We start from the raw sequence: 27842 nt of genomic DNA on the forward strand, positions 1-27842 counted from the left end.
TCTCTTTAAAAAAAACTTCGACTTCAATATTTCGCCAACTTAAACCTGCTGAAGTGCTATATTAGCCTATGGGGAACTTCTACAACATTTTTCTAAGTCTTTACACATCGAATAAAAATCATTCGATCGTACACTAAAATCGTTCGATTCAAATATTTAATCGTTTGATCTAACGATTTTTATTCGATCGCAGGATTGCCAAATTTGCTGAAAAAACTTCGAATTCAATATTTGAATTCAAAGTTTTTTAATTCGATGGTCGAATTTCGAAGTTTTTTGTACTTCCAAATTCGACCTTTGATAAATCTGCCCCTTAAGGTATGAAGATCCAAATTACAGAAAGATCTGTTATCTGGAAAACCCCAGGTCCCTAGCATTCTGGATAGCAGGTCCCATACCTGTACAACAATGGCTAACACAGTTGGTGCTGTGTTAGTGAAGGAAGCCACAGGTGTATTTGTACACACCCAGACACACCGTGCAAAATGTAAATTTTTTTCTACTTTGTACGCTGTATCTAAATTCACAGGTCTGTATGCAGAGGCTGCCTGTCAGATATGCAGAGATCTTGAATAATGATATTTGGGGTAAGAATTTATTTATTTCTTTAATAGGACAATTCATAATCTGGTTAAAAGGAAAAAGGCACTTAACACATGTTGAACCAAAGAAGGGATTATAATCTCTATAACAAGCAAGATGCATTAATGTTTCTCTTTCTATCTGGAGCAATCTGTTGCCACAGGCAAGATAGATATGACAGTAATTCCCAAAACTCAGATCAAATAGATGTAAATAGGATATATAAACATCCTTGTCTTTGCAAAAAAAGATAAATTGTTTGGTAAACGTTCACATATTTATAGAGTCACATTTCAATTGAATAGGGAAAGTAGAAAATCAGATAAGGGAGAGGAAGGCAAACTATGAACCAGGTGAATGGTTAGAAGGGGCATACTCTATGCAACACATTTTGCTGCAAGTAATTAATGGAGCTATCTTAAAAGTCTGGTGTGCCTAGTGGAAATAATGTGTGGTGTTTCAGGTACATATTTGTTATGCAAGGCAGGGGTCCCCAACCTTTTTTGGCCCGGGGACCAAAAAAGATACAATTGTTTTCCAAGGACCGGGGGGGGGTCAGGAGGGGTTGGGGAGGTTGTCGGAGGGGGTCGGCATCCAATTTGGCCGATGGCGTCAAATTCGGCACACCACGTTCATTGTTCTGCAGCCCAGTTCAGGACAGTTCGCAGCCGAGTTCTGGGCCGCGGCCCGGTGGTTGGGGACCCCTGATGCAAGGTATGATTTACATAAACTGCCAGGGGAAAATATTTAAGGAAATGAATGAAGTGAATTCTCAACATACCTTCTTAACTTGTGTACGGTAATACTAAACATGTCCTCAGCAGCACATAACCTTGCCCTGGTTTTGCTAAGGAAGCAGGATATTTTGGATTCAAGGAATGGAAATCAGTTAGTCTATACCTCGGAAGTCTCTCCGTATAAATGAATGAATGAATGAATGAATGAATGAATGAATGTTGTGGGGATGTTCCATTCGCAGAACACAAGTTTGAACCAGACATGCTAGGACTAAAAGGGATAAATGGCTTCCTGAGTTAAATTCATGTAGTGTATTAAGAAGGCTAGAGTCTGGCATAGCTATATATCCCCTGGTTTGGAGAAGGATATCGTTATAGCTTAACTATAATGTGTCAATATATATCACAGATCTGTAGAATGGATTGATGGAGAACACGAGCAGTTTAAACAAGCCAAGAACATCCTATCACATCCCTCCTTGTGCTGTATTTACTGTGCCATGTCATCATACAATGGTGGAAGCTATTGAAAGGCATTATAAATGCTAATGAGGATGCAGCCGAATCCCTTCATGGGAATTGCTGTACCAATTTTAACAAGCTGTTACCAAGGTATTTTATTTGCCAGTGGGGAATTAGCCTTAGGGCTCACTTGCTAAAGTTGCAGTGAACAAAACATGAAACAAAAGGCTAAAAATATGTTAAAACATATCCAGAGCAGCAACATTACTTATTAATATCAAAGTTACCGTATTCAATAATAAATATAGCCAAGCCAATAAAGAACCTCAGAGCAAATGCTATAGAAACTCTGTTCTAATAAGTGAATGGATGTAGACTCTATTATGTGGAATGCTTGGGTAATTTGGACCATCACACCTTAAGTCTACTAAAATACATTTATACATTAAATATTGAAATGAACCTAACCAACATTAAGGGGCAGATTTTTCAAGGGTCGAATAGTAAATTTTAATTTTCAAGTTTCAAAATACACACATATGAATTTTAATCCCCCTATTCTTCGAATGAGAGATTTATCACACCTCGACCAAGGAAACAGTCCTAATTAGAATATTCACCACCTAAAACTTGCTGAAGTCAATGGCAGAGGTCGTTGAGCCATTTGAAGATGTTAATTGTCTTCATGACATTCAAGTTTTTTTTTTTTCAGAGAAAAACTTGATTTATACTAATCGAATACGAATTGAATAAGATTCGGATTTTAGGGTTGGAACCATTAGATCGAATATTAGACATTAGAACTTTTTCTTAAATAACTTCTCAGTCAAATTATGAGTATATTAGAATTAAAAAAAAATCACACAAATTCGAAATTCCACCTTTGATAAATGGCCCTCCCCATAACCCAAATAGAATTGCTTTGCCAAAAACGCTGATCTATACAGCTTAGTTACCATCAAGCTATTGTTTTAGTATTACAGAGAAAATGGAAATAATAGAAAAAATGTAATCATTTGCTTAAAACAGACTCTATAGGAGATAGCCTTCCTGTAAGTTTGAGCTTTCTGTAATTTTAGTGAGAAAAGGATACAGGGAAATTTCTAAATGTGAATGTTAATTTCCAAAACAAATGGGAACAAAAATAACTGCATTTTTCAGGGGACCAGGAGAAAATGGTGTAAAATCAGTGAAATGCATTAAGGATTATATATTGATAAGACCACAGAAACACAGTGTAAAATGTGGTAATACTTAAAATCAGGGGATTTAAATTTGAAGCTGCATTGTAAAATACATACTGTATTGATGATTAGCTTAGACTCAATTGATTCCCTGCCATGGTCTGTTCTGTTTGCATCACTGGAGTTAATGTGCTTAAATCAATAGGCTGAATACATATGAAATTGGCAATTATTATGCAGAATTCATTCTGTCTCCTTTCTATAATAGCTGCCATGTCACCAGGGCTCATTTACAAGCACAAGTGCAGGGTGCAAAATTGCAGCTATGTCCCACAGAAATCTCCTAAAGGGGAGTGCTAAGTGCATAGTGTTAGTGTTATGAGATTATTATGGTTCTCAGTCTTTCCCCCAGCTCCCCTGACCTCTATATAACAAGTATATTATTTTTATGCAACCTGCCCTGAAAACATGTTGTACTGGGAAAAAAGTTCTCCTTGAGGTCTGTTACTTTACTACTCCTCCTCAGAAAAGCTTATAGCTGCTATGCTAAGCAATCCTATTTATGCAGTGCTGCTACAACACCAAAACTAGGATCTAGCCCTAAGCTAGTTAATACCCCTTTACAAGCTCCCCTACACAGACATACACTTCTCCTTGGGCCTATACACACCAGAATGACGAAGAGTCAAATAGATCCCTCCAGGATGAATGGTATATTTCTCTGTAGAGCAACACCTTATGAGTAATCACTGCCTGGTTACCTTTAAATGACACAATACATTGCAAGCTGAACGTTAGCAAGGGTTAATTGACGACACACCCCAAGGGGAAAATGACCAGAGAGGAATGTATTGATATGCCTCCTTTAACTATAGCTAAAGCTGAGCTTTTTTATATTGTTACAATGCACCTTCATTTTGCCTTTGGCCTACTTTACTGCAAAGCTTTTAAAGTAGAAGTAAAGCTTAAATTAAGATGTAGGTTATGTTGTACATGATGTTTTGGTCTTCTGTACCAGCCCAAGACAACCACAGCCTTTTAGCAGTAAAAAATGTGTGCCTCCAAAGATGCCCCAGTAGCTCCCCATCTTCTTTTCTGTTGATTCACTGCACATGCTCTGTGCCGCTGTCACTTACTGAGCTTAGGGACCAACGCACTATATACAGTACACATAGAATATAACTGTCACAATATACTACTAATAAGCTAATTAGTAATTAATACAGATAATTACTACTTAGCAGCACAGAAACCAGTGCAATTAGCATGAGAATTTAATAATCAGCCTCTTATATTACAGGCCAATCTCATTTTCTCCTTTATAATTTTTGACGACCCCTTAACTTAGCTTCACAACAGCTGCTCAGAGCCCACTGAGCATGTGAGTGTCGCAGACACTTTCCAAGATGGTGACCCCCTATGATAGGTTTGAAGTCCTGGATCATTGCTGCTATTAACAAGCTGAAACTTTAGGCTGGTGCAATACGTTAATTATATTCATTCTTAGGATTTAGTTCTCCTTTAAAGGGTCATGGGAAAACATGCTTTTTTCAAAATGCATCAGTTAATAGTGCTGCTCCAGCCGGTTCAGGAATTAAATTTTATATTATAGAGTGAATTATTTGCAGTGTAATTTAGAAATAAGAACTACATCATGATGATGAATCCCTTTAATGGCAAAATACAGCAATGCATATGGTGATCAGCATATTACCTCCTCCTTTCTGATGGAACACACGTGACCATGAATACAAATTAGTTAGTTACACAGGCAATGCTCTACCTACCCGTTAAGATGTTTTCTGCCACGACATTGACTTGAACCTCCACAGAGTGCTTAGAGGTATAAGTAATTTCAGTACTGACGTGACCCACTTCTCCAATACACATCGGTGACAGGAAGTCAGTGCGTTCCACACGAGCCAATGCGGCTACACAACGCTCCTAGGGAAACAAAGCAACGGTAACAAATAAAATAATACAGTACTTCATCTAGTTGCTCAAAGCATTGATCTGGCCTACGACCTAACCATTTTCAGCTGGCAGAATCTACATTCTTCAATTATACATGCATGCAGTTATCACAAGCATGGATCAGTGGGCAGCCAGTCAAGCACAGAGAACGCTACAGGCATTGCAAGATCACTCTTCAGACTCATCAAACTGCAACTAATTAAAAATGCAAATAAGATGAGTGTTAGGTGTGCCGCTGGTTTCAATGGCAGGCTGGCTTTCTGATGCCGGTACCCAAGAGGGCCAGAGGCTGGTACGGCTGCAAGATTTACCTGTATTCACAATATAAAAAACAATAAAATATATATAAGGGTTCATTTAAAGGGGTGGTTCACCTTTAAGGTAATTTTTAGTATGTTATAGAATGGATAATTCTAAGCAACTTTTCAATTGGTTTTCATTCATTATTATTATTTTTTTACATTTTTATGTCGCTGACCCCTTCTAAAAAGCAAATGCTCTGTAAGGTTACAAATGTATTGTTATTGTTACTTTTTATTACTCATCTTTCCTATTCATATTTCAGTCTCTTTATTCAAATCAATGCATGGTTGCTAGGATAATTTGGACCCTAGTTACCAGATTGCTTATAAATCATACTGGAGAGCTGCTCAATAAAGAGTCAAAAACCTCTCTCTGACTCTACATCATACTAATGGTGATCTCAAAGGTGAACAAGCCCTTTAAAAACAGGAGGTAAGGTACAAAGTGCAAAAAAAATGAGCAAAAGCACTGAAATTTTGGTGCCTCCAGTATGTCATGTAAATGGTATGCTGATGATGTTTCTTGTGCTCGGCATTCATGTGGTTACCAGCGCACCATTCTGCAGGTATAACTGGAAAAGATGTCCAAGACACATCAGAAGTCCTGTACTAAAATTTTGCAGGCACAGAGTAAAGGGCTCGAGAGCACTGTCTGGGCCCTGTGATCTCATGCTATATTTATGCTTGTCCCATTCTTTGCTTCATTTCTGTCATAAGATTTGTGTCCTCGCCAAAACATTATACAGTGATGTTGCACTTTAAACAAGCTTTAATAACAATAAGGATACAAAGCACAGTTGCACTGCGCAAGAATCAGGTGCAAGTGCAAAGAATAAGGCACACTTATGGGACCATTAGCATGCTAGCCCTGGCACCTATTGGGTCATAAATGAACTCTATAAAAAGTTAAATGTGAACTTCAAATGGCAAGGATTTACATATATACACATACATATATACACATATATACACATACATATATATATATATATATATATATATATATATATATATATATATATATATATATATATATATATATATATATATATATATATATATATATATATTGCAAGCATACAAAGAAAATTAAGTACAGTGCACCACCTTGTGGAAAAAAAGGCAAATAGCCGCAAAGGCTGAGAAGATATACCATTCTGGGGAAGTGGACACAATGTTTTTTTATTTATACATAGCTCCAATATAGACATCACAATCTCCATCTATTCACATCAATACATTTCTGCAAGGGATAGGCTCATGTCAGTATCATAAGCAGTCATTTTTATAAAAAAAATCTCCCAAGCCTCTGGTCTAATATGGCTTAACCAAAGCCCAGAGACCTAGGGCCCAGTTTGAAATTTTGCCAGCTATCTAGCTGCTAGGGTCCAAATAACCCTAGCAACCAAGCAATCATAAGAGTGAGACATTGGCATATGAATAGAAGAGGCCTGAATAGAAAATAAGTACAGGTATGGGACCTGATATCCAGAATGCTAGGGACCTTAAGTCTACTAGAAAATACTCTAATCATAAGGGGTTATTTATTAAGGGTCAAGTTGTGTTTTCCACTAAATTCGAGTTTTCGAGGTTTTTTTGGTCAAAAACAAATTTTTGGGTTAAAAAAAGGAAATGTTTCAAGTTTTAAAAAAGACTTGAATTTTTCGAGATTTATTATACCCCAACCCTGGAAATAGCTTGAATCCAAAAATACACCATCTAAAACCTGTCAAAGTCTTGTAGGAGTCAATGGTAGAGGTCTCTTGAACCATTTGAAGATATTCATGATGTTCAAGTTTTTTTCAGAGGGTTTTGCCCGAAAACTCGATCACGGTGAGTGATTCAAATTTTTTTCTGGCGAAAATTCGGTTAATTCAAGTTTTCAGGTTGTTAACACAGAACTCGCTGAATCGAGTTTTTTCTTTAATAAGAAACCATTCAAGGTATAAAAAAATTGTAAAATTCAAACTTTAATAAATAAACCCAATTGGCTGGTTTTGCTTCCAATAAGGATTAATTATATCTGGATCCAGTATAGGGTACTAATATATTATTACAGAGAAAAAGGAAATTGTTTTTACAATTTTGGATTGTTTGCATAAAACAGAGTCTATGGGAGATGGGCTTTCTGTAATTTGGAGCTTTCTGGATAAGAGAGAGAGAGAAGGAAGACTAAAAGAGCTGGAAGTTATAATTATTTATATTGGTACCTACTTACATAAAAACATTTCAGCAGTGGAATGACTAGTTATTGGGTCCAACAGTAAGATCACTGCACCCCCTTGACTTTTTATGTAACTTGTGCAAAAATCTCACATATGCAAGAACATACTTTAGGTAAGAAACTTACATAAATGACATATCAAGCATTTACAGGGCAGATCAGTGTAACAGGGGCATGTAGGTGGATTGGGTGGGTTGAACTCAGGGCAAACGCCACTGACCCCCAATGAATAAAAAAACAAGGTAAATGCCACTGCCCCCTCAATAAACTGACTGACAAATTATGTTTACTATTTACATGACCTACTACTGACTAGTTGACTATCTGGGTCCCACAACAAGATCACTGTGCCCCTGAACTTGAAGAACAAGACATTTTCCCTGAACATATCTATACTGCAGCTATTTATAAATCCTCTATTTTATACAAAATATACATTTCACACACATACAATAATAATAATAATGACAACATAACAGCAAAACTAAACTAACCCAATGCATTTTTAAGCTACTGTTCCACCTATATGGGGCCCCCCTGCCAAAGGAACTTTTGGAATCAGTTCTACTCCCCTTCTTGTACGACATATGCACAATTGTTTACATTTTTGCATGCTTCTTAAATAAGCAGGAAAGCTACCAAAGCAGTTTATTGCCAATAGATTAGCCACAATAGTGCAAGCTATAACACTATATTTATTCTGCAGAATGCTTTACCATACCTGAGTAAACAGCTCTAGAAGCTCACCCTGTATGTTTAGGATAGCTGCTGCCATATAAGCTTGGTGTGACATCACTTCCTGTCTGAGTCTCTCCCTGCTCACTCATAGCTCTGGACTCCAATTACAGCAGGGAGAGGGGGAAAGGGAGGAGGGAGAGAGGAGCAAACTGAGCATGCTCAAGCCCTAGCCCTGGAGATTTATGCTGAAAACAGGAAGTCTGATACAGAAGCCCATGTGTACACAATAGAAGGAAAGAAATGCAGTGTTTCTTTTGACAGAGGTCAAGCAGCATTACTTCTAGGTTTTACTGGTGTATTTATATAGAACTTTCTGATAGAGCTTACTTAATTTTAGCCTTCCTTCTCCATGGGCATGTTTTCTGCACTCCTGCATGCCAAATATTCATTATTGTTTTGGGGAAAATGATTGCATGTACATCTTAAAATTCCATACAGATTGCATGTCTGCCACACCAAGATAAATCATTTTTTTTTATAAGTTGTGAACAAAACCTGCATCTAATTCGTTTGTGCTGTTCTAGGGTTGCCTTTTGTTTGTGGTTTAGATGTCATCATAAATTGTTAATGGGATTAGTTTTGTGCAATGAGCATTGCCAATTTAGGACTACATTAATAACCTGTCAGGAGCCACCGACCCGAAGGTTGACGAATAAAAAAGTAGGAAGCAGGAACTGGTGGACAGCAGTGTTCTCCCCAGAAAAAGTGGAAGTGGAATGGTGGAAGGGGAAAATATTTTAGCAGCAGGTGAGAAATAAAAAAAAATTATTATGTGCCTCCCTTGCCTCTACTCCTTTATCAGAACATGTTTTGCAGAAGCTGGTAGGACTGTATGCTTCTTTAAATAAAGCACACAATCCTACCGACTTATTAAAGAAGAATTCTAATACAGCATGCAAGCCACAGGGAAACCGAGTGAAGGGGGTAAAATGCCGGGCGAACTGCCCAGTAATTAGGGCCTGGAACACTGCACAGGTACAACAAAATATAACACATACTGTATACAAAGCAACGTAGTAAACATGAAGACAATATCAGAAAAACATCCACAGCAAGACACAGAAGGGGTCAAAGTCCAGGCAAATGATCAGGGCAGGTGGCATACAAATCAGGGTGAGGAACAGGCCAATACCAACCCTATTGGGTTTATTTATTGTTTAAGCAGATTATTTAGTATACTTAAAGCGTGAGGATCCAAATTACATAAAGTCCCCTTATCCAGAAAACCGCAGGTTCTGAGCATTCTGGATAACAGGTCTCATACCTGTAGTAGTAATGATCAGTTTTCACACAGAGTTTCCCATTTTGGACTCTGTTAGGAGTGTGCTTTAAACAGCTCATAGGTCCACAAAAGTCCGCACATTATATATATAAGATCAGTTATCCGGAAACCCATTATCCAGAAAGCTCTGAATTACTGAAAGGCCATCTCCCATAGACTCCATTATAATCAAATCCAAATTTTATATGATTTCCTTTTTCTCTGTAATGATAAAACAGTACCTTGTACATAACCCCAACTAAGGTATAATTAATCCCTATTAAAAGCAGAACCAGTCTATTGGGTTTATTTAATGTTTACATGATTTTCTTGTAGACTTTTCTGGTATTAAGATCCAAATTATAGAAAGATCTGTTATCTGGAAAACCCCAGGTCCCAAACATTCTGGATAACAGGTCCCTTACCTGTATATATTTACACACACAGTAAATTGTGAGTGTGTCCCTAAGCTCAGTAGGTGACAGCAGGACAGAGCATGCTCAGTGATTGAGCAGAAAAGAAGATGGGGAGCTACTGGGGCATCTTTGGAGACAGATCTTTACTGCTAAGGGGCTGCTGTTGCCTTGGGCTGGTACAGAAGCACAAAACATAATATAAAACATTTCTTCCCTACTTGCTTAGTTAAGCTTTAATTCTCCTTTAAACTATGGAAGTAGGTTAGAAATGTGGTAGATTATATTTTGAGATGCTCAGAGCCCACTGAGCATGTGAGTGTCGCAGACACTTTCCAAGATGGTGACCCCCTGTGACAAGTTTGAAGTCCTGGATTATTGCTGCTATAAAGGAGCTGAAACTTTAGGCTGGTGCAATAAATTCAGTATATAAAATATGGCATTTTTAGCCATATTCATTTTCAGGGTTTAGTTCTCCTTTAATACATTTTTTCAATGAAACACCTATTTTTGACTTTATTTGGAAATCCTTACCCCATCTTGGCTATTACAATGGCGTGTACTTATAATGGCTCCGGCTTCTTCAATCATCTTCAGAATTGTTCCACCATGAACATTTCCTGCAATATTTGCATCATCTGGGCGCATAATCCTATGAAAGGAAAAATATTTAATTAATGGAATTTGATTACTCTTAAGTAGTTGATTAAACTCTGACAAATAGCCACATTTATTTACTTTAAAATATACCACTTTGTTAAGGTTTCCTGACACTTAAAAAAAACTATTACTAAGTCGCAAAAATATAAACTTGTTGGGAATCCATCTGCATTTCCCAGTTATTTAATTTCCGCCTCACAGAACAGCAAGCCATTGCAATGCTCATTTATTTCGTGTACCAGATCCTCGACTGCTTGTCACATTTTCCTTCTGGTCCCTTTTGACCTTCCTAAGCTGTACTATATATATGTAACAGAAAATTATACTGTATACAGAGAAAGATACAGTATAGAGTTGGGGCAGATTTATAAAGGGTCAAGTTCTGTTTTCCCCGAAAAAGTCAGGTTGATTTTCAGTCAAAAATTGTTTTTTGGGGGGTTTAAAAAAAAAAAAAAAAAAAACTTTTGAGTTTTTTTATACCCCTACATGGAAATAGCTCGAATCCTAAAATACACCATCTCAAAGCTGTCGAGGTCATATAGAAGTCAATGGCAGAGGTCCCCTGAGCCATTTGGAGAGAAGGAGAAGGAAAGCTACCGAAGCAGTTTATTGCCAATAGATTAGCCACAATGGTGCAAGCTATAACACTATATTTATTCTGCAGAATGGTTTACCATACCGGCATAAACAGCTCTAGAAGCTCTCTCTGTTTGTTTAGGATAGCAGCTGCCATATTAGCTTGGTGTGACATCACTTCCTGCTCACTCTGGGCTCATATTACAACAGGGAGGAGGGAGAGAGGAGCAAACTGAGCATGCCCAAGCCCTGGAGGTTTAAGCTGAAAACAAGAAATCTGATACAGAAGCCAATATGTACACAATAGAAGGAAAGAAATGTGGTGTTTCTTTTGACATAGGACTCCGAGCACCATCTCAGCATTACCGGTGTATTTATATAGACCTTTCTGATAAAGCTTACTTAATTTTAGCCTTTCCTTCTCCTTTAATAGCCTTCATGATCAAGTTTCTTTCGGAGGGTTCTGCTTGAAAACTCGAATAACTCAAGCGATTCAAGTTTTTCCTAGTGAAAACTCAATTAATTTGGGATTTGGGTTTTCGGTAGGGATGCACCGAATCCACTATTTTTGATTCGGCCGAACCCCCGAATCCTTCGTGAAAGATTCGGCCAAATACCGAACGAATCCGAACCCTAATTTCCATATGCATATTAGGGGTTGGAAGAGCAAATTTTTTTTACTTCCTTGTTTTCTGACAAAAATTCACGTGATTTCCCTCCCTGCCCCTAATTTGCATATGCAAGTAAGGATTCGGTTCGGCCTGGCAGAAGGATTCGGCCCAATCCGAATCTTGCTGAAAAAGGCCGAATCCTGGCCGAATCCCGAACCGAATCTTGGATTGTCTCGGTACATCCCTAGTTTTTGGTTGTTAACCCAGAACTCGGTCATTCGAGTGTATGGCTAGTGCCAGACAATACAAATTCTCCCTAAGTGGTCCGGCTGCTTGCCTTCAATTATACAGGCAGGGCAAATTTTGGCGCAAAATGCAAACAGTAGCTTTTCAGCGCCTAAATCCACCGCCTCTGCCCGAGCGGAGACAATGCTTTTGGGTGCAGGCAGAGTTGGAGTAGAGGGGTAGCAAAGTCTCTGCCTGCGGAGAAACGCAGCCCAAGATCCGCAATCGTCTGGCCCTAGCCTAAAGCTAGCGTAATTACATTTTCCAGGTTAGTCTAAACTGAGATAATGAGTTCTGTGTAAAAAAAAAACCCCGCCCCTTCTGTTTTACCTGTCATTGGCTTAACAATATGAGCATTTCATTGTGCAAGGGGTTAATCTGTGCCCTGGAAATCTGATCAATAACCTTTTCTGCCTTGCATAAACCAGAATGTGCAAAAACAATAGCAGTCTCAATAAAGGGTATATATGAGACAAAAAGAGAGAAAATATAACAGAGATGAGATTTTTATCTGAAAACCCGTTATCCAGAAAGGACCTATATACCAAAGCCAATCAAAATGAATCATGACCTATACATGATTTCCTCCTTACCTGTGTTATAAATTTGCCAAAGCAGTACAGGAACCAAATAAATTGGGATGGGAAACCCTTTACTGACATGTCCGGACTAGAAGAAAAGGAGTTTGCGGTAAGTAGGTGTGAAATTCTCATTTTCTTCTGCATCCCTCCATGTAAGTACACATGGGATCTACCAGGCCATGCTCGCAAACAGTAAGGGTGGGAATGAAATAACATACAGTACACAAAAACCAACAGATGTTAAAAGCAAAGCATACCATCCTTGAAACAGGGAAACTGATCCGACATATAGTCCCTGAAAATGAGAAAATGCTTTACAAGCCATAAGCACAAGAATGCCCAAGGGATGGATAAGTGACTGACCAAAAAAATTACAAAATGCAATCTACCAAATATAGCATAAGATGAGAAAGCAAAACAGAGCAAAACATGTCCATCTTGTGTTCCCTTACAGACTAGAGGGACTACCACAATAATGTGGAAGAAACTAATAGGACCCCTAGCGGCCATAACCATATCCCTATTCCAGATCACTAGAGTTACCACCCTACCCACCACCAGCAGACCAGATTATCTACACCCGAAACTGGCAATCTATTGGATACATCTTCTACTAGTGCTCGGCTATGTACCCAACCCTCAGCCTTAAAAAATAAGACTTGGCACTCACAAGCATCTAGCCCCACAGCTCACTGGCAGCAGCTCACACCTAACAATAACCAGAGCTATTGCCACACCCACACAAAGATATCCTACAGTGAAGGACACCCGCAATCAAAAACCACTAGAGCAGAAGTAACTTTGGGACCCAAGCTTGCTACAGTGCATGCAAAGCTGGAACCTAACCCACTACCACACACTAGAACTACTGACTTCAAGAGGCTAACGAACCAAGCACTGTGCCTGCTGATGCTAAATCAGCTAACCAGTCTAAAAACCCATTGGTACCAACCAGCAACCATGCTTGTAACCACTGTCCAAACCAGCCCCTGCCAGAAGGTAGTGTCATACAGGAGCCAAAGACAAGCATATAAAACTGGAACAAAGGCCAGATATAAAACCAACCAACCCTGAACCAAACAACAGCTGTTGAATCCCAATTAGCACAGAACTAGCTAATTCCTACAGAACTGAAGATGACCACCAGCTGGAAAGTGAAACTACCCCAAAGTAAAGCGAGTTGTAAAGCATGCCAAATGCTGCTGCAAAAAAACAACCCTGCATGTAAGGACAGATATTTAATTCAGAAGCCCCACAAACTGCCCCAAGGATGAGCCATGCTTGCCACTGGTCATAGCAAGATTAGCAGCCACACCTGCCAAAGATACAGTAAGGTCAGGCACGCCTGTCAAAGCAAAGGCCAACGACCACATGCACCAAAGTCTATGCCAAGACTAGCAACCCATGTGCCAAGAGCAATGAAAAAGACCAGCAGGCACACAGTGGCAAGGGGCAGCAGCCACATGAGAGAAAAGGCCAAAACATGGTCCAGTGGCCACGCAAATCAAAGAAGTCAAACCAAGGGCCAGGAAGCCCATCCATCTAGATTCACATAATGGTGAGACGGGAGATGCTACCTCCCTGTCCCAAAGGACAAAAAAATAACACTGGTGAGGAGGAAGTCATGTGGTCTTAAATGTCATGATTCATTTTGATTTGGTATGCTTGTCTGTGCAGGGCAATACTACCCATGTGTACTGACATGGAGGAACACAGAAGAAATAGCTTTATTGTCAGAGGTGAGAGGGAAGGATCAGAGCCCCACTTTAGCTGGGTGCTCAGACAGGATACCCACGGACTGCCAGTCGGGAAATTGGGGACTTTCTGCCCAAAACCCGACTGCTTTGTGGTTATTCCAATGGTACCTGACCAAAAGCAGGTCTCTAATACAGCCCATCTTATGTGATACCCACAAACATTTTGCCCATTTGTAATGGATCATGTATCTAAAGTAGCAAAAAATAACCACATATAATATATATGTTAAGATTCCCTGGTGAGTCAGGCGAGGCCCAGTCCGACACGGCATGGCAGTAGGGATTTTGCCCATTTCAGCAGCATTTGTGACATCACAGACTAATAGTTTATGCCTGAGAAGTAAATTTGACTCTATTATGTGATGTTGTCATTTAAGGGTTGTGGCAGACGGGGAGATTAGTCACTCAGTGACTGCTGTGGGTGATTAATCTCCCTGCTCTGCCTTCCCGCCGGCAATAATACGAATCGCTGGTGGGATTGCTTCGGATTTCTGTGAAGTGAGGGACAGGTTTAGGATTTTTTTGTTTTCTGTATTTTGTTTTTTTCTTTGGAAAAGCCTCCAATAAACTGGCAAAAGACCAGTTATAAATCAGTGGAACTGTATGGAAGTGTATGCAAAAGTCTATTCCCCAGCGAGACCACAGTCCAACTACTTGAAATCCCTACAAAATATATATACTTATAGCTCTCTCTCTCTATATATTCAAGTGTTTTTGAATTATATTCACTGTTAAGTTATCCACAGTGCACTTTAGTGTGGGTGTCATAAATATAGTGTGTGGGGGTTATTTAAGTTATGTGATCCCTTCCGTTTTTACAGCCTACTGAAGGTCCCAGGTGGATCGAAAAACGTTGATGTCTTTGGTAACTGAATAAATGATTTTTCTTATATGCCATGAGTGCTTTCATAGTTATTCGGTTCTATATATCTATATATGGTCCTCTACTCTAGGCATTGGGTGACAGAAAATACAGCTCTGCTTGGGGCCAAACTGGAGAGCCCTTCAGATGTTTTTGTTCCAATTCTTGTTTAAACAAACAGAACTTGTGAGGAACAGGTTAAATGTCACGGCTCAATAACTATGTTCTCAGTGTTACCTTTTACCTACTTTTGTCACAGATTTCATCATAACCTGACATCATCATAGGACATTTTTCATGTACAGCCTCATGAAACACACTCAGTATGACAAAGCCATTTTTTGAAATGCTTCTGGCGCCTGAAATCAATACAGTGTGAGCAAAGTAAAAGCAGAAAAGACAGGTATGGGCAGAAATCCTCTGTATGAATTACTCATGGCCACTAGTCTTCCTAATGGACCTTTTTTCATTCTATGGTTACAATTTATGTAATGGTAAAATTTTAACCAACGGGTGACACTTAGCACAAAATACACATTGTACAAAATGATTGAGATTTTTAGAGTTAATGCCATTGTTTTAAATCTCCTAACTATTTAAAGAGTCTTGGTGATGTAAAATGCACATACATCTCATCTAAAGATCAATTCAGAATTCCTGCCCATTATTCTATATATATATATATATATATATATATATATATATATATATATATATATATATATATATATATATATATATATATATATATACACACACACACACACACACACACACACAGTATACATGTACAAAAACTTCTATCATACACCATAGGAACATACTTGAAACTACTGTTATATTGAAATGTACCGTGACTTGATGATCGCATGTCTAGAAATAAATGGACTACCTTGAAAGTACAGATTTGACACATTTGTTTTTGCTGGTGGCTGTTTTACCGTACATAGAGATTATTTATTGTATGTGCAGTGTGTTAAAAACCACACCTTAGTCATTTACACTGCAATAGATCTAGACTATAAAATGCTTAACACTAATCTTAAGTGTATAACACTAATAAATGTTATCTGTGTTATTAGCTGTCATTCTTTAGATTACCATTGTAGATTAGAGTTGATTTTGCTGTTATATTGCCTGTAGGGACAATGACTACACTAGGAAAAGAACAAGATGTAAAGCTGTAAATAGCAGCGAGTAAAAGATGCACTGTACCTTCTAAGCAGCATGAGGCCAGGCAGGAATCTAGCTGAACTGTAAGAGTAGAACACAGAGGCAGGCAGTGGTGGGAATGAATGAGGACAGGAAGATGCAACAGATCTGGTGTACTCATTGTGAATATGCAGCCTTACAACGTCATGGATGATGTAAAACCTGTGCCTATTAAACCACATGTGCAAGAGTAATAGACAGGTCTTCCCAGGCGCTCCAATCACACTCTACAGTGGATTGTGCAGCCAATAGCAAATGATCTTTTGTTGTCATGGTAACTTGGTTACAAAATGATCAAACCACCAGATGGAACCGCTTCCTGCTTGAGCTGCTGACACATATTCATATAAATACATTATACAAACGGAGCACAGGGAACATTACCGCTCTTCTACTTGTTTTTGCCTAAATTAAGTATCAGATACATCCCCCTCAAAGCTACACACATGCATTAGAGCCTATAAAATGCTATAAGCCTGAGAGGTAATGTTATCAAAGGTACACAGTTTTAGACTGGTCTAATCAGCCATAGCAACCAGTTAGCAGGTAACATTTAGCAAACTTGCACTACTGCTTACAAACTAGCACCCAGAGTACTGCTATCAAAGGATCCTGGGAAGTGTAGTCCAACCACTGGTTTTCCATATAACAGATCTTTCTGTCTTTAGGATCTTCATACCTTAAAGGAGAATTCAACCTGTAATAAAAAAAAAACCCTCCCTCCTTCCCCCCACCCCAGCCTACCTGCCCCCCCCCCAAGCAAATGCCCCTTATTTTTTACTCACCCCTCCGTGCAGATTCTGGCCTTGGAGTTCACGGGCGTCATCTTCTTTCTTCTGTCTTTTTTCGAAATCTCGGCGCATGCGCAGTTGTTCAGGACCAGAAATTTGCTCCAACTGCACATGCACTGAAAATGCTGTCAAGACACGAAGATTAAGAAGAAGAAGATGGCGCCCGTGAACTCTGAGGCAGAATCTGCACGGAGGTCTGAGTAAAAGATTAGGAGCATTTGCCCTGGGGGGGGGGCAGGTAGGGCTGGGGGGAGGAGCGGGGTGGGTCTACCCAGGGTAGGGGGGAGGGTTTTTTTTTTTACAGGTTGAATTCTTCTTTAAGTCTTCTAAAATAATGTAAACATGAAATAAACCCAATAGGCTGGTTTTGCTTCTAATAAGGATTAATTATATCTTATTTATTTATTACAGAGAAAAAGGAAATCGTTTTTAAAAAGTTGGATTATTCGAATAAAGTGGAGTCTATGGGAGAAGGCCATGCTGTAATTCTGGATAATGTGTTTCCAGTTAATGGATCCCATACCTGCATGCTAAGTTGTTTTACCATTCCTGTCTCAAACTGTAACCAAATACATTCCATGACATCCTGTCATGCAGCTCAGAAAGAAGGAGTGGTTCACCTTTACGTTAACTTTTAATATGTTATAGAATGGCTAATTCTAAGCAACTATTCAACTGGCTTTCATGCTTTTTTATAGTTTTTTAATTATTTGCTTTCTTCTTCTTCTATCTCTTTCCAGCTTTCAAATTGGGTCACTGGCCCCATCTAAAAAAACAAATGCTCTGTAAGGCTACAAATTTGTTATTGCTATTCGTTATTACTCGTTTTTCTATTCAGACCCTTTTCTATCCATATTCCAGTCTTTTATTCAAATCAGTGCATGGTTGCTAGGGTAATTTGGACCCTAGCAACCAGATTGTTTAAATTGGAAACTGCAGAGCTGCTGAATAAAAAGCTAATTAACTGAAAAACCCCAAATAAAAACCAATTGCAAATTGTGTTAGAATATCACTCTCTAAGGTGAACAACCCTTTAACAAGGTGGGGAACACTCCCCAGTGTACACTGTTAGATTTTGTTGTTACATTATATTGATGGCTGTTAATGCTCATTACAATAAGGTTTGAACCAGGCTGTCTTTTAACAGTTGAATCAATGAAGTCCATAGGATTTGAATTGAAATTTATATTCCTGATATCAGTTATCTCTGGTAGAAAGATCTAAAAAAAAGCCTAGAGGGTGACTGAACTAATGAAAAATAACTCATTCCTGTCATGAGCCTGCTAGTTACTGAAATAAAGTATGCAAGTCACAACAAATCTTATTTCATGAGAGGGACCATGGAAAGGGAACTTTAAGTCATATCATAATTATGTGGCCTACTTTCTTCATTTCTACATGCTAATCATTTAAAGGAACAGTAACACCAAAAAATGTAAGTGTTTTTAAGTAATAAACTTATAATGTACTGTTCTGCTGCACTGGTAAAACTGGTGTGTTCATTTAAACAAGCTGCTGTGCAGCCATTCAAAGCTGAAAAAGCAGAAAAGGCACAGGCTCAACAACAGATAACAGAAAAGCTCTGTAGTATACAATGGGATTTTTCAGGACTGTTATCTACTGTGTATCATGTGCTTCAATGGCTGCCCTTGTGTCTACACAGCAGCTTGTTTATATAACCTATAGAAGTGTTTCAAACGCATCAGTTTTACCAGTGGAGGGCAACTGAACATTATATTGTCATTCCTTTAAGACACTTTAATTTTTTGGTGTTACTGTTCCTTTAACCACATCAAAGGCGGATCATTTAACCATTAGGCTAATAAAGGAACCCCTGGAGAGCCTGTCTCATTTGGAATGGCGCAAATTTGTTTGAATCTGCTGTTTTGCATAGGTTAATGGTTAAATAAAATTATGGTAAGTGAAATCTCTCTATTCTTTGCCTTACTTTCTCCCACATAAGTGGTCATTGAACAAAAATGTAATGTACCGCAAAACTTTTAGTAGTCATTGTACTGTTTATTGCATTATAAACTGACTTGTCAACGGGATTTGGGCCCTGTATGTGGCCCAATGCATAGTAAAATTGACATATACTATTATCCAAAATGTTAAGGGCCTGGGGTTTTGAATATAAGAGATTCCCCATAGTTTGGCTCACCATACTTATCCAGCAGTCTACTAAAAAGCATTTAAATATTAACTAAACCAAATAGGATTGTTTTGCCACCAATATGAATTTCTGCAGCTTAGTTACAGAGTTAGTGCGGGTTAGTTAAACAGAAAAAGAACATGTTTAAAAATGGTAATAATTAGTTGTCATTTTAAATCAGCTATTACTTGTAAAAGAATTGATCCTTTATTGGTGTAGTAGTGGATTTTAGGCTTAATGGGGTGGTTCACCTTTAAGATAACTTTTAACATGTTCTAGAATGGCTAATTGTAATCAAATTTTCATTTGGTCTTCATTATTTGTTACAGTTTTTGAATTATTTGCAGTTTTCTTCTGACTCTTTCTAGCTTTCAAATGGGGATCACTGGCCCCATCTTAAAACTAATGCTATAAATTTCTTCTTCTTGCTATTTTTTTATCACTAATCTTTCTTTCGGGTCCTCTCCTATTCATTAATTCCAATAAATGCATGGTTGCTAGGGTAAAGAACAGCATAATAAAAACTCCTATAACGCCAGGCTACAATGTGCAAGATCAAAGCAAATATTACATATGTCCTCTCTTTGGGATATTGTTTGGCATTTTTATGCAGTGTGCGGTTACCCTTAAACTGGATTTTTATGAGATGTCAATGTTTTTTTCCATGTGAAATAAAGAAAAGATATACAGACAACGGATTATCCTCTACATTTTCTTTTTTTTAAAAAAAGCTAAATAACTCAAAAACCACCATGACATGAAATGGTCATGAGTTTTAAAAACAGCAAGCAAAGTAAACATTATTCATGTCCTAGTTAAAAAAAATAAAATACTTACAGGCTAAAAAGTACAGTTACGTCTATTAAAATAAGCCCTCCTGACCTCAAAGCATTATTTTGCATAACTCTTACCTTCTTTGGTGTGCTTCTAACTGTGCCTTAATTATGTTATTCATTATACAGGTATGAGACCTGTTATCCAGAATGTTTGGGACCTGAGGTTTTCCGGATAACGGATCTTTCCGTAATTTGGGTCTTCATGCCATAAGTCTACTAGAAATGTATTTAAACATTAAATAAACCCAATAGGCTGGATTTGCTTCCAATACGGATTAATTATATCTTAGTTGGGATCAAGTACAAGCAACTGTTTTATTATTACAGAGAAAAAGGAAATCATTTTAAAAAATTTGGAGTCTATGGGAGAAGGCCATGCTGTAATTCCGTAGTTTTACAAACCGCTGCATAGCATCATTTCAGCGAACACTGATACAACCAACTCCAAAGCAAAAGATGCAACCAACCAGAGCAAAAGAACAGAATAATAACAAACTCGTATACTACCCGGTTCAATGTATAAGAGCAATTTATATACAGTACGGTATGTACTCTGTGATATTGTTTGGCATTTTTATGTAGTGTGTGGTTACCCTGAAAATGGAATTTTATGAGCTGTCAATGTTTTCATGTCCATGTGATATAAAGAAAAGATATCCTACCTGCTTTTCCTCTGCATTTTCTTTTTTTTTTTTTAAACCACTAAAATGCACAGATTAAGACAGAAATATGACCCCTAATGAATACTATGTGGTGCTGGTTTTACTTTGCGCTAAAAATTAATATTATGTTTGAAAAATATCCCCTTTATTGGAACACCTATTGATTTGCTATGGTCCCTGTCCAGTTTCAAATGAGGGTGTCCTAACAGTCCCTGCCAGAAGCACAGTAGAAAGGGGATAGCCAAACACAGCCCTTAAAGTCTAGCTACTATTTTTTTTTTAATCAGAGGGTTCAATCATTTCAGTTCCACACTTTTGTACTTTTTATTGGGGAGACTATATTAGTAAGTACATTTTCTTTCGTAGAACTAAATTGCCCTAACTTTATTTATCTGCCATCTACTTTTACTGAACCAGCTGTATCTGAAGAACACTGATACTTACAGTAAAATATATCCAGGAAACTTATATAAATTAAATTAATTGACTTTTGCTGCCAATATATACTCAATTTGCAGATTCTGGGCAAGCGTGTAGGGCCACCTTCTTAGAATGTGCAACTTTTAATAGTACTGTGTATTGAAATATCCATGTGGAACAGTGTCGGACTGGACACCAGGGGCCCACCCAAAAACCTTAGACCAGGGGCCCATCTATTTAGCCTTTTTGTTCTCATAGAAATAGGGAATGGCCATGAAATAGATCAAATGTTTAGCAGCATGAGGGCCCACTGACACCTGGGCCCACAGGGAGTTTTCCAGGTATCACTGATGTGGAATCATCTTATTATCCATCCCCTAGGGTTAAAGAAAAAACTCTCCAGTGTATCATAATTAACTGGCACAGCCCAAAGCTACCACACTGTCTGAGGAGAAAGCTGTTAATTAACAAAACACATGATGATTGAATTTGGGCTTAATTTCTTAATAAACTAAATAACTATCCATACATTTTCCTAAGATACCCTTGCAAATAGAAAGGCTGCCCTAACCTTCTTTTCACAAAACCTAAAATGTAGGATTAAAAACAACAAAATAGTTGTGTGTGTCATACATTTTTTATAAGTGTTCAAAAGTGCTCCCGTTTCAAAGGGCATCTTGTAACCTTAGCCTAATTAAGTGACTGATAAGCATTAAAGAAAAGCTATACCCCCCGAACAATGTAGGTCTCTATAAAAAGATATTGCATAAAACAGCTCATGTGTAAAACCCTGCTTCATGTAAATAAACCATTTTCATAATAAAATACACTTTTTTAGTAGTATGTGCCGTTGTGTATTCCTAAATAGAAAAATTCCATTTTAAAAAATATGGGCAGCCCCCTGGGATCGTAGGATTCACAGTGCACACAAACAAAACCAAACTAATCATACAGGTTAGGTCACATGAGCCAATTAAAAGACAGAGTTTTGCCTTTTGCTTTCACACTTTTTCCTATTACAGTTAAGAGTTGTAATATTTCTGGTCAGGTCATCTCTGAGGCAGCACATAAACCAGGGGTGCCCAAAAGATTTATAGGGATCTTCCAGTAGACCTTTAGTTGGCGATCAGTAGAACTTAAGATACCGGTACTGTCAACAAACAGTTTGTCTAAATCACCCTCCTGTTTTATTCTTTTCATTCAGATATTTATTCTGTTAAAGCTACATAAAAATAGTTGGTTTTTTTTTAGATATACCGGTAGTGATATAAATTCTATTATAAATGAATATAATATTTAAGGAATATTTCCACAGAACAGAATGATAACAGTGATATTATGGATGTAGATCATAATGGGACAACATCACTAAAAGTAGATCCCGCATTAGTAAAGTATGGGGACCCCTGACATAGACCATCACAAAATGGTGGTTCAAGGCAAGAGATGTAAAAGGCAATATGTACTTAAATATAAATACCAGTTTGGTAAGATTCTTTAATATGTCACTTAATATGATATAAATCAGTTGCTTAAATATTCATTTGGGGGGTAGAGATTTTAAAGCAATGTAAAGCCTTAAAGGAATTGTTCAGTGTAAAAATAAAAACTGTGCAAAATAAAAAATGTTTCTAATATAGTTAGGCAAAAATGTAATGTATAAAGACTGGAGTGACTGGATGTCTAATATAACAGAACATAGCCCAACTTCCTGCTTTTCAGCTCTCTTGGTTTCCACTGACTGGTTGCCCTGGTTACCAGGCACTAACCAATCAGAGACTTGAAGGGGGGCCACATGGGCCATAACTGTTGCTTTTGAATCTGAGCTGAATGCTGAAGATCAATTGCAAACTCACTGAACAGATATGTACCATGTGGCCCCCCTTCAAGTCGCTGACTAGCTCAGAGTTATAGAGCTGAAAAGCAGGAAGTAGTGTTCTGGCTATTATATTACACATCCACTCACTCCAGCCTTTATAAATTAAATTTTTGGCTAACTAACTATATTAGAAAAAAAAAATTATTTTGCACAGCCTACCTATTTACACAGTTTTTATTTTCACACTGAACTATTCCTTTAAGGGCTACAAAAAAACTACATGTACAAAAAGCCCCAAACTGTTAAACATCAAGTACAGGTATGGGACCTGTTATCCAGAATGCTCAGGACCTTGTGTTTTCTGAAAAACTGATTTTTCCTGAATTTGAATGTTCAGACCTTAAGCCTACTAGAAAATCTTGTGAATATTAAATAAACTCAATAGGCTGATTTTGCCTCCAGTAAGGATTAATTATATTTTAGTTTGGATTAAGTACAAGATACTGTTTTTATTATTAGAGAGAAAAGGGAAATTGTTTTTGAAAATTTCGATTATTTGGTTAAAATGGATTCTATGGAGACGACCTTCCCAAAATTCTGAGCTTTCTGGATAACGGGTTTCCATATAACGGATCCCATACCTGTACAAATAATCATTAAAGGAAAACTATTCCCCCCCAACAATGTAGGTCTAATACTAAAGTTTAATATTTGTTTGCATAACACCATATTCTGCAAGTTATAGGGGCGGAGATGTTTCATGAATTTATTCTGCACATTTACAATAGGAGGCATATGTATTCAATTCCCATTCTCGGGGGGGGGGGGCTTGCAAAATAATAACAGACCACTGTTGCAACCTTTCCTGCATTTTTTAATATTTATTCAAATTCTCAGATGTGTTAATCCCGATCCCATTTTGGTGCAGAGCAAATATCATTGCTAAAAAAAAGAATTCAATCAACAATCTTGTTTGCATGTTGTAAATAAACGCCATATGACATCTCAACCGCAAGATTTTTAAAGATTTCTATTTGGTAAAAGTTCAGACAGTCGAGGCAAAACAAACGTGATCTGACCTTTCTGAAAGAATGCAATTTGTGTATTTCCATTATCTCTCTATTAAGTGTTTTAGCACATGTATTATGGTGCGTCATAATTCTATGTGTATGTGCACCCAGAAATTTGGTTAGTTCAAAAAAATAACAATCCAAGTGCTGAATGCACACCACAAGAAATTCCAGAGAAACAAGTACCTGCAGAAAGGGGAATGAGGGGAGTGTATAAGAACTGAGCAGCCTAAAACAAGGAAGGAGTGGCATTTATAACCTAGCATTGCCTTTTTTTTACATAATGACGTGGCAGCAAATGAAATATTGTGCGCTTTATATCTGATGTATAAAACTGAAGTCTCTAAGGCAGTGATGTTAAATCAAAGACTCTCCAGCCATTACTGAATCACACCTTCCACTACTAGATGGACATCTGCTGGAGAGAGGGAAATATGCTGGACATTCCTCACTTACACTGGGAGTAAAGTTGGACACACATGGTAAGATTCCTTCATTAGTGAGGTCACCAACCATGCAGATCTTTGCATGATATGGCCACCAACACAATGGGCCAAATCAGGATGATCCAATCGCTTGTTTCTTGGAAAATACCGTATGGTGAGGCACACTGATGCAGTCTCTGCAATAGTGATGTACAGGTTGACCTGTGATTGAAATTTGGCCACATTTTTCGGGTTAGGGTTGGGTGCAGGTCAGACTGGGGATGTATACTCCTACACTGCTCCTAAAGATTCCTTGTCTTGGAACCAGAGGCCTGCCTAGAAGCAGCATAAAGAATGAGATGACATAGGTACTGGTAGGGTGTGGGTTAAGGTTTTGCTGGTTAGGTCCCCCGTTATGATCCCATTTGGCCATCTCCTTTAAGGAACAAAATGGGATAATCCCTATTAATTAATTACCGGCTCAATCTGAAGTCACCCATGTATGGCCAACTTAATTCAATAAACTCTCTCTATACATACAGTGCTGCCATCTGTATGGGGAACAGGAGTTCAACTACAACTCAAGAACTACACATTGGACTTCCCAAGTGTATATATACTGAAAGCAACCAGCATGATATAATTCCATTCCGATTTACTCACGCGCCTCTCAGATATTGGCATACCCCCAACTGTCCCTTTTTTCACGGGACAGTCCCAATTTTGACAGCTCACCCTGCAGTCCCAGGTTTATTACTGAAATGTCCTGACTTTCTCTTTGATCTCCTACTCTGCAGAGCCATTAAGATATACAACGTTTCTAACTTCATTGGCTTTTGGCAGAGAGCCCAGAATGTATACTTAAGATACTTTTGTAAAAATTTAAGATTAGTAGGTCTCTTGGGGAAACTGACTTGCAGCTTGAATTCACCTTCATTATCAAAACTGTAATAACACATTAAAAACCACAGAAATGTGTTCAAACATTTCATAACCTGCCAAATTTTGTAAAATGGACATGGTTAATTATTGGGTGGCCACAAATATGGTCGTGGTCAAACATTTTTCTCCACATTCTTGTCTCTCTTTCTATTTCCAAAATGTTGTGACGTATGTATTGAGGACCCATTTACTGTCCCCTAAAGCAAAGCCTGCATCAAAAACCTACTTGGCCTACTGAGGCCCTTTACATACTTTAACAGTTTGCCTAAAAATTCAGAGGCTTGTCTAGAAAATGCAGCTAGAAGGGCTGCACTGATTGCAATGTAATTGCAGCAGGGTTGCCAGGTTGGCGGTTTTCCAGCCAAATTGGGCTACTAATTTAAAGCCCAGGCTGGTTTTAAAAGTACAAACTTGCCAAGGTATGGATTTGGGCTACTATTTGGGCCTTTGGCTGGTTTGTACTTTGGAAACCAGTCAAAGTTTTTTCTTTCCCTAATGTGCCAAGCCTACATCTTCCAGTACATGTTGGGTAATGTAGTTTTTGTTTAACAATTTCCCAACTGACAAGTTTAATGTAAGACTACAATACATAGCAGGCAATGGGACGGACTTACGGTATGTAGACGTCAGGAATTACTGAAGTTTCCCATTCCTCTTAAGCATTCTCACATTTTCCAGTGAATTTCCTCAATTTCAGACAATTTTGGGGCAAAAATCTGGTGGCCACCAAAATGTCTATAGGTTGAACTGTTTTACCAATATGTAAGGGTCTTATGGGGCCCCTATAACACCTGGGCCCCCTCTGTAGTCAGGGCCGGATTTCTTAAAGCGCCGCCCCCAGGCCCTAAGCAAACGGTCTGCTGCCCCGTCCCAGGCTTGTATGCGCACACTTCCGGCACTATCGCTTTCGGCACCAAGGACTGTGCGCGCAGACAAGTAAATGTTAAGTTTATATTGCGCGCAGTCCTCAGTGCATTAGGTAGATGTTGCGGCTGAACAGCATGCCGCCCCTTGATTCGTGCCGCCCCGAGCCTTGCCACAAATCCAGGCCTGTCTGTAGCTATGCTCCTGGTGACAGGCGAATCTGTCCCATTTTGCTTCATGAAAAATTTACGAATTTTCATATATATTCATTTATTTTTTTTGACTTTTTTTTTTTCACTGCACGTATTGTGCTATTTTTGGGCTACTTTTGAATTGCCTCTTGGCTAGTTTTGGGTTGGTTTTGTAGCTGACTTTGGCTGGTTTTTAAAATTAGACAACCCGTGTCCCGCATGATGCAGCACGCATTTGTTACATGTGTCTCTGAATGTCCACATTATCTGGGTATCCTCAAGTACATTTTATTGTTTGAAACAACATGGAGGCAACTGAGATATGAGCAAGCAGTGCAGCACTACTTATCCCTCCCAGCGCTACACATCCTTCACAGCGAGCAGAAGCACTTCCGCAATGAAGCAAAGGAGGGTCGCAGCATATTCCCCGCCCCCTCACCGCGGCAGGTAGCATTTGCCTGGTATCGCAGCGCTTTACTGAATACAGTCACAGGGCCGGGCATAAGGTAGTGCTACATGGAATACAGGGCTCCGTGCTGTTTACTATGCCAGCACAAGGAGAGGCAGCGGTGCGGCAGGACACATCATACACGTGCGCGGTGACACAGCAAGGACTGGCGGCCTCTCCCCTACCCGCGTCTCCTTGAGCCGAGTATAGCCGAGAGCGGGCGATGGGATACGAGTCGCTGGCGGAATCTCACCTGCTGATCTGGATGGCTGGGGACGAGGAGACCTTGGGGAGAGACATGACTGATATCGGTGCTGCTACGGCTGGTGTGAGGAGAAGGAAGGCGGCTGGTCTGCTCTAGGATGCTCTGACTGCTGAGAGGGGAGGGATAGAAGGAGGGGACGCAATGGCTTTGGCTCACTCAGTCCTTAGGCAAAGCGCGCCAAACTCAAACACTGGCTGCGGACAGGATACAACCATTACCATCCCTGTGACAAACCTAAGTCTCCCAATGCATGTTGGGTAATGCATACCTGCCAACATAAAATAGAGGGACATTTTTGAGGGACTGCAGTTTGAACTGTCAAAAGAGGGACTGTCCCTGTAAAAACGGGACAGTTGGCAGGTATGTAGGTAATGTAGTTTTTGTTTAACAATTTGCCAAGTCTGATATAAAACTACAATACCCAGCATGCAATGGGACTAACTTGTGTAGAAGTTACGCTGTCACACTTTGCTTCATGGAAAATTTGCGAGAGTGTTAAAAAGGCATATTTTCACTTATATTTTATTCTAAGATCT

The 27842-nt window shown here is 38.7% G+C and overlaps 1 protein-coding gene across 3 annotated transcripts in view; it reads right to left on the reverse strand.

Annotated features, from left to right (window-relative positions):
* The window catches only part of acot7.L (acyl-CoA thioesterase 7 L homeolog), a 109637-nt gene extending 82101 nt beyond the window's left edge, over positions 1 to 27536 (reverse strand). For 2 of the 3 annotated variants that reach the window (XM_018226124.2, XM_018226123.2), the window contains exons 1-3: positions 16425 to 16618; positions 10412 to 10529; positions 4753 to 4909 (exon numbers count right to left, since the gene is read on the reverse strand). In XM_018226124.2, coding sequence (XP_018081613.1) covers positions 4753 to 4909; positions 10412 to 10529; positions 16425 to 16603 — 454 coding nt within the window. In that variant the 5' untranslated portion in view covers positions 16604 to 16618. Of the gene's footprint in view, positions 1 to 4752; positions 4910 to 10411; positions 10530 to 16424; positions 16619 to 27294 lie in introns of those variants that run through there. The other variant, XM_018226125.2, reaches the window with a different exon arrangement.
* Between the last annotated feature and the right edge of the window lie 306 nt (positions 27537 to 27842).

The sequence above is a fragment of the Xenopus laevis genome, chromosome 7L (assembly GCF_017654675.1).
Source record: "Xenopus laevis strain J_2021 chromosome 7L, Xenopus_laevis_v10.1, whole genome shotgun sequence".
NCBI lineage: Eukaryota > Metazoa > Chordata > Amphibia > Anura > Pipidae > Xenopus > Xenopus laevis.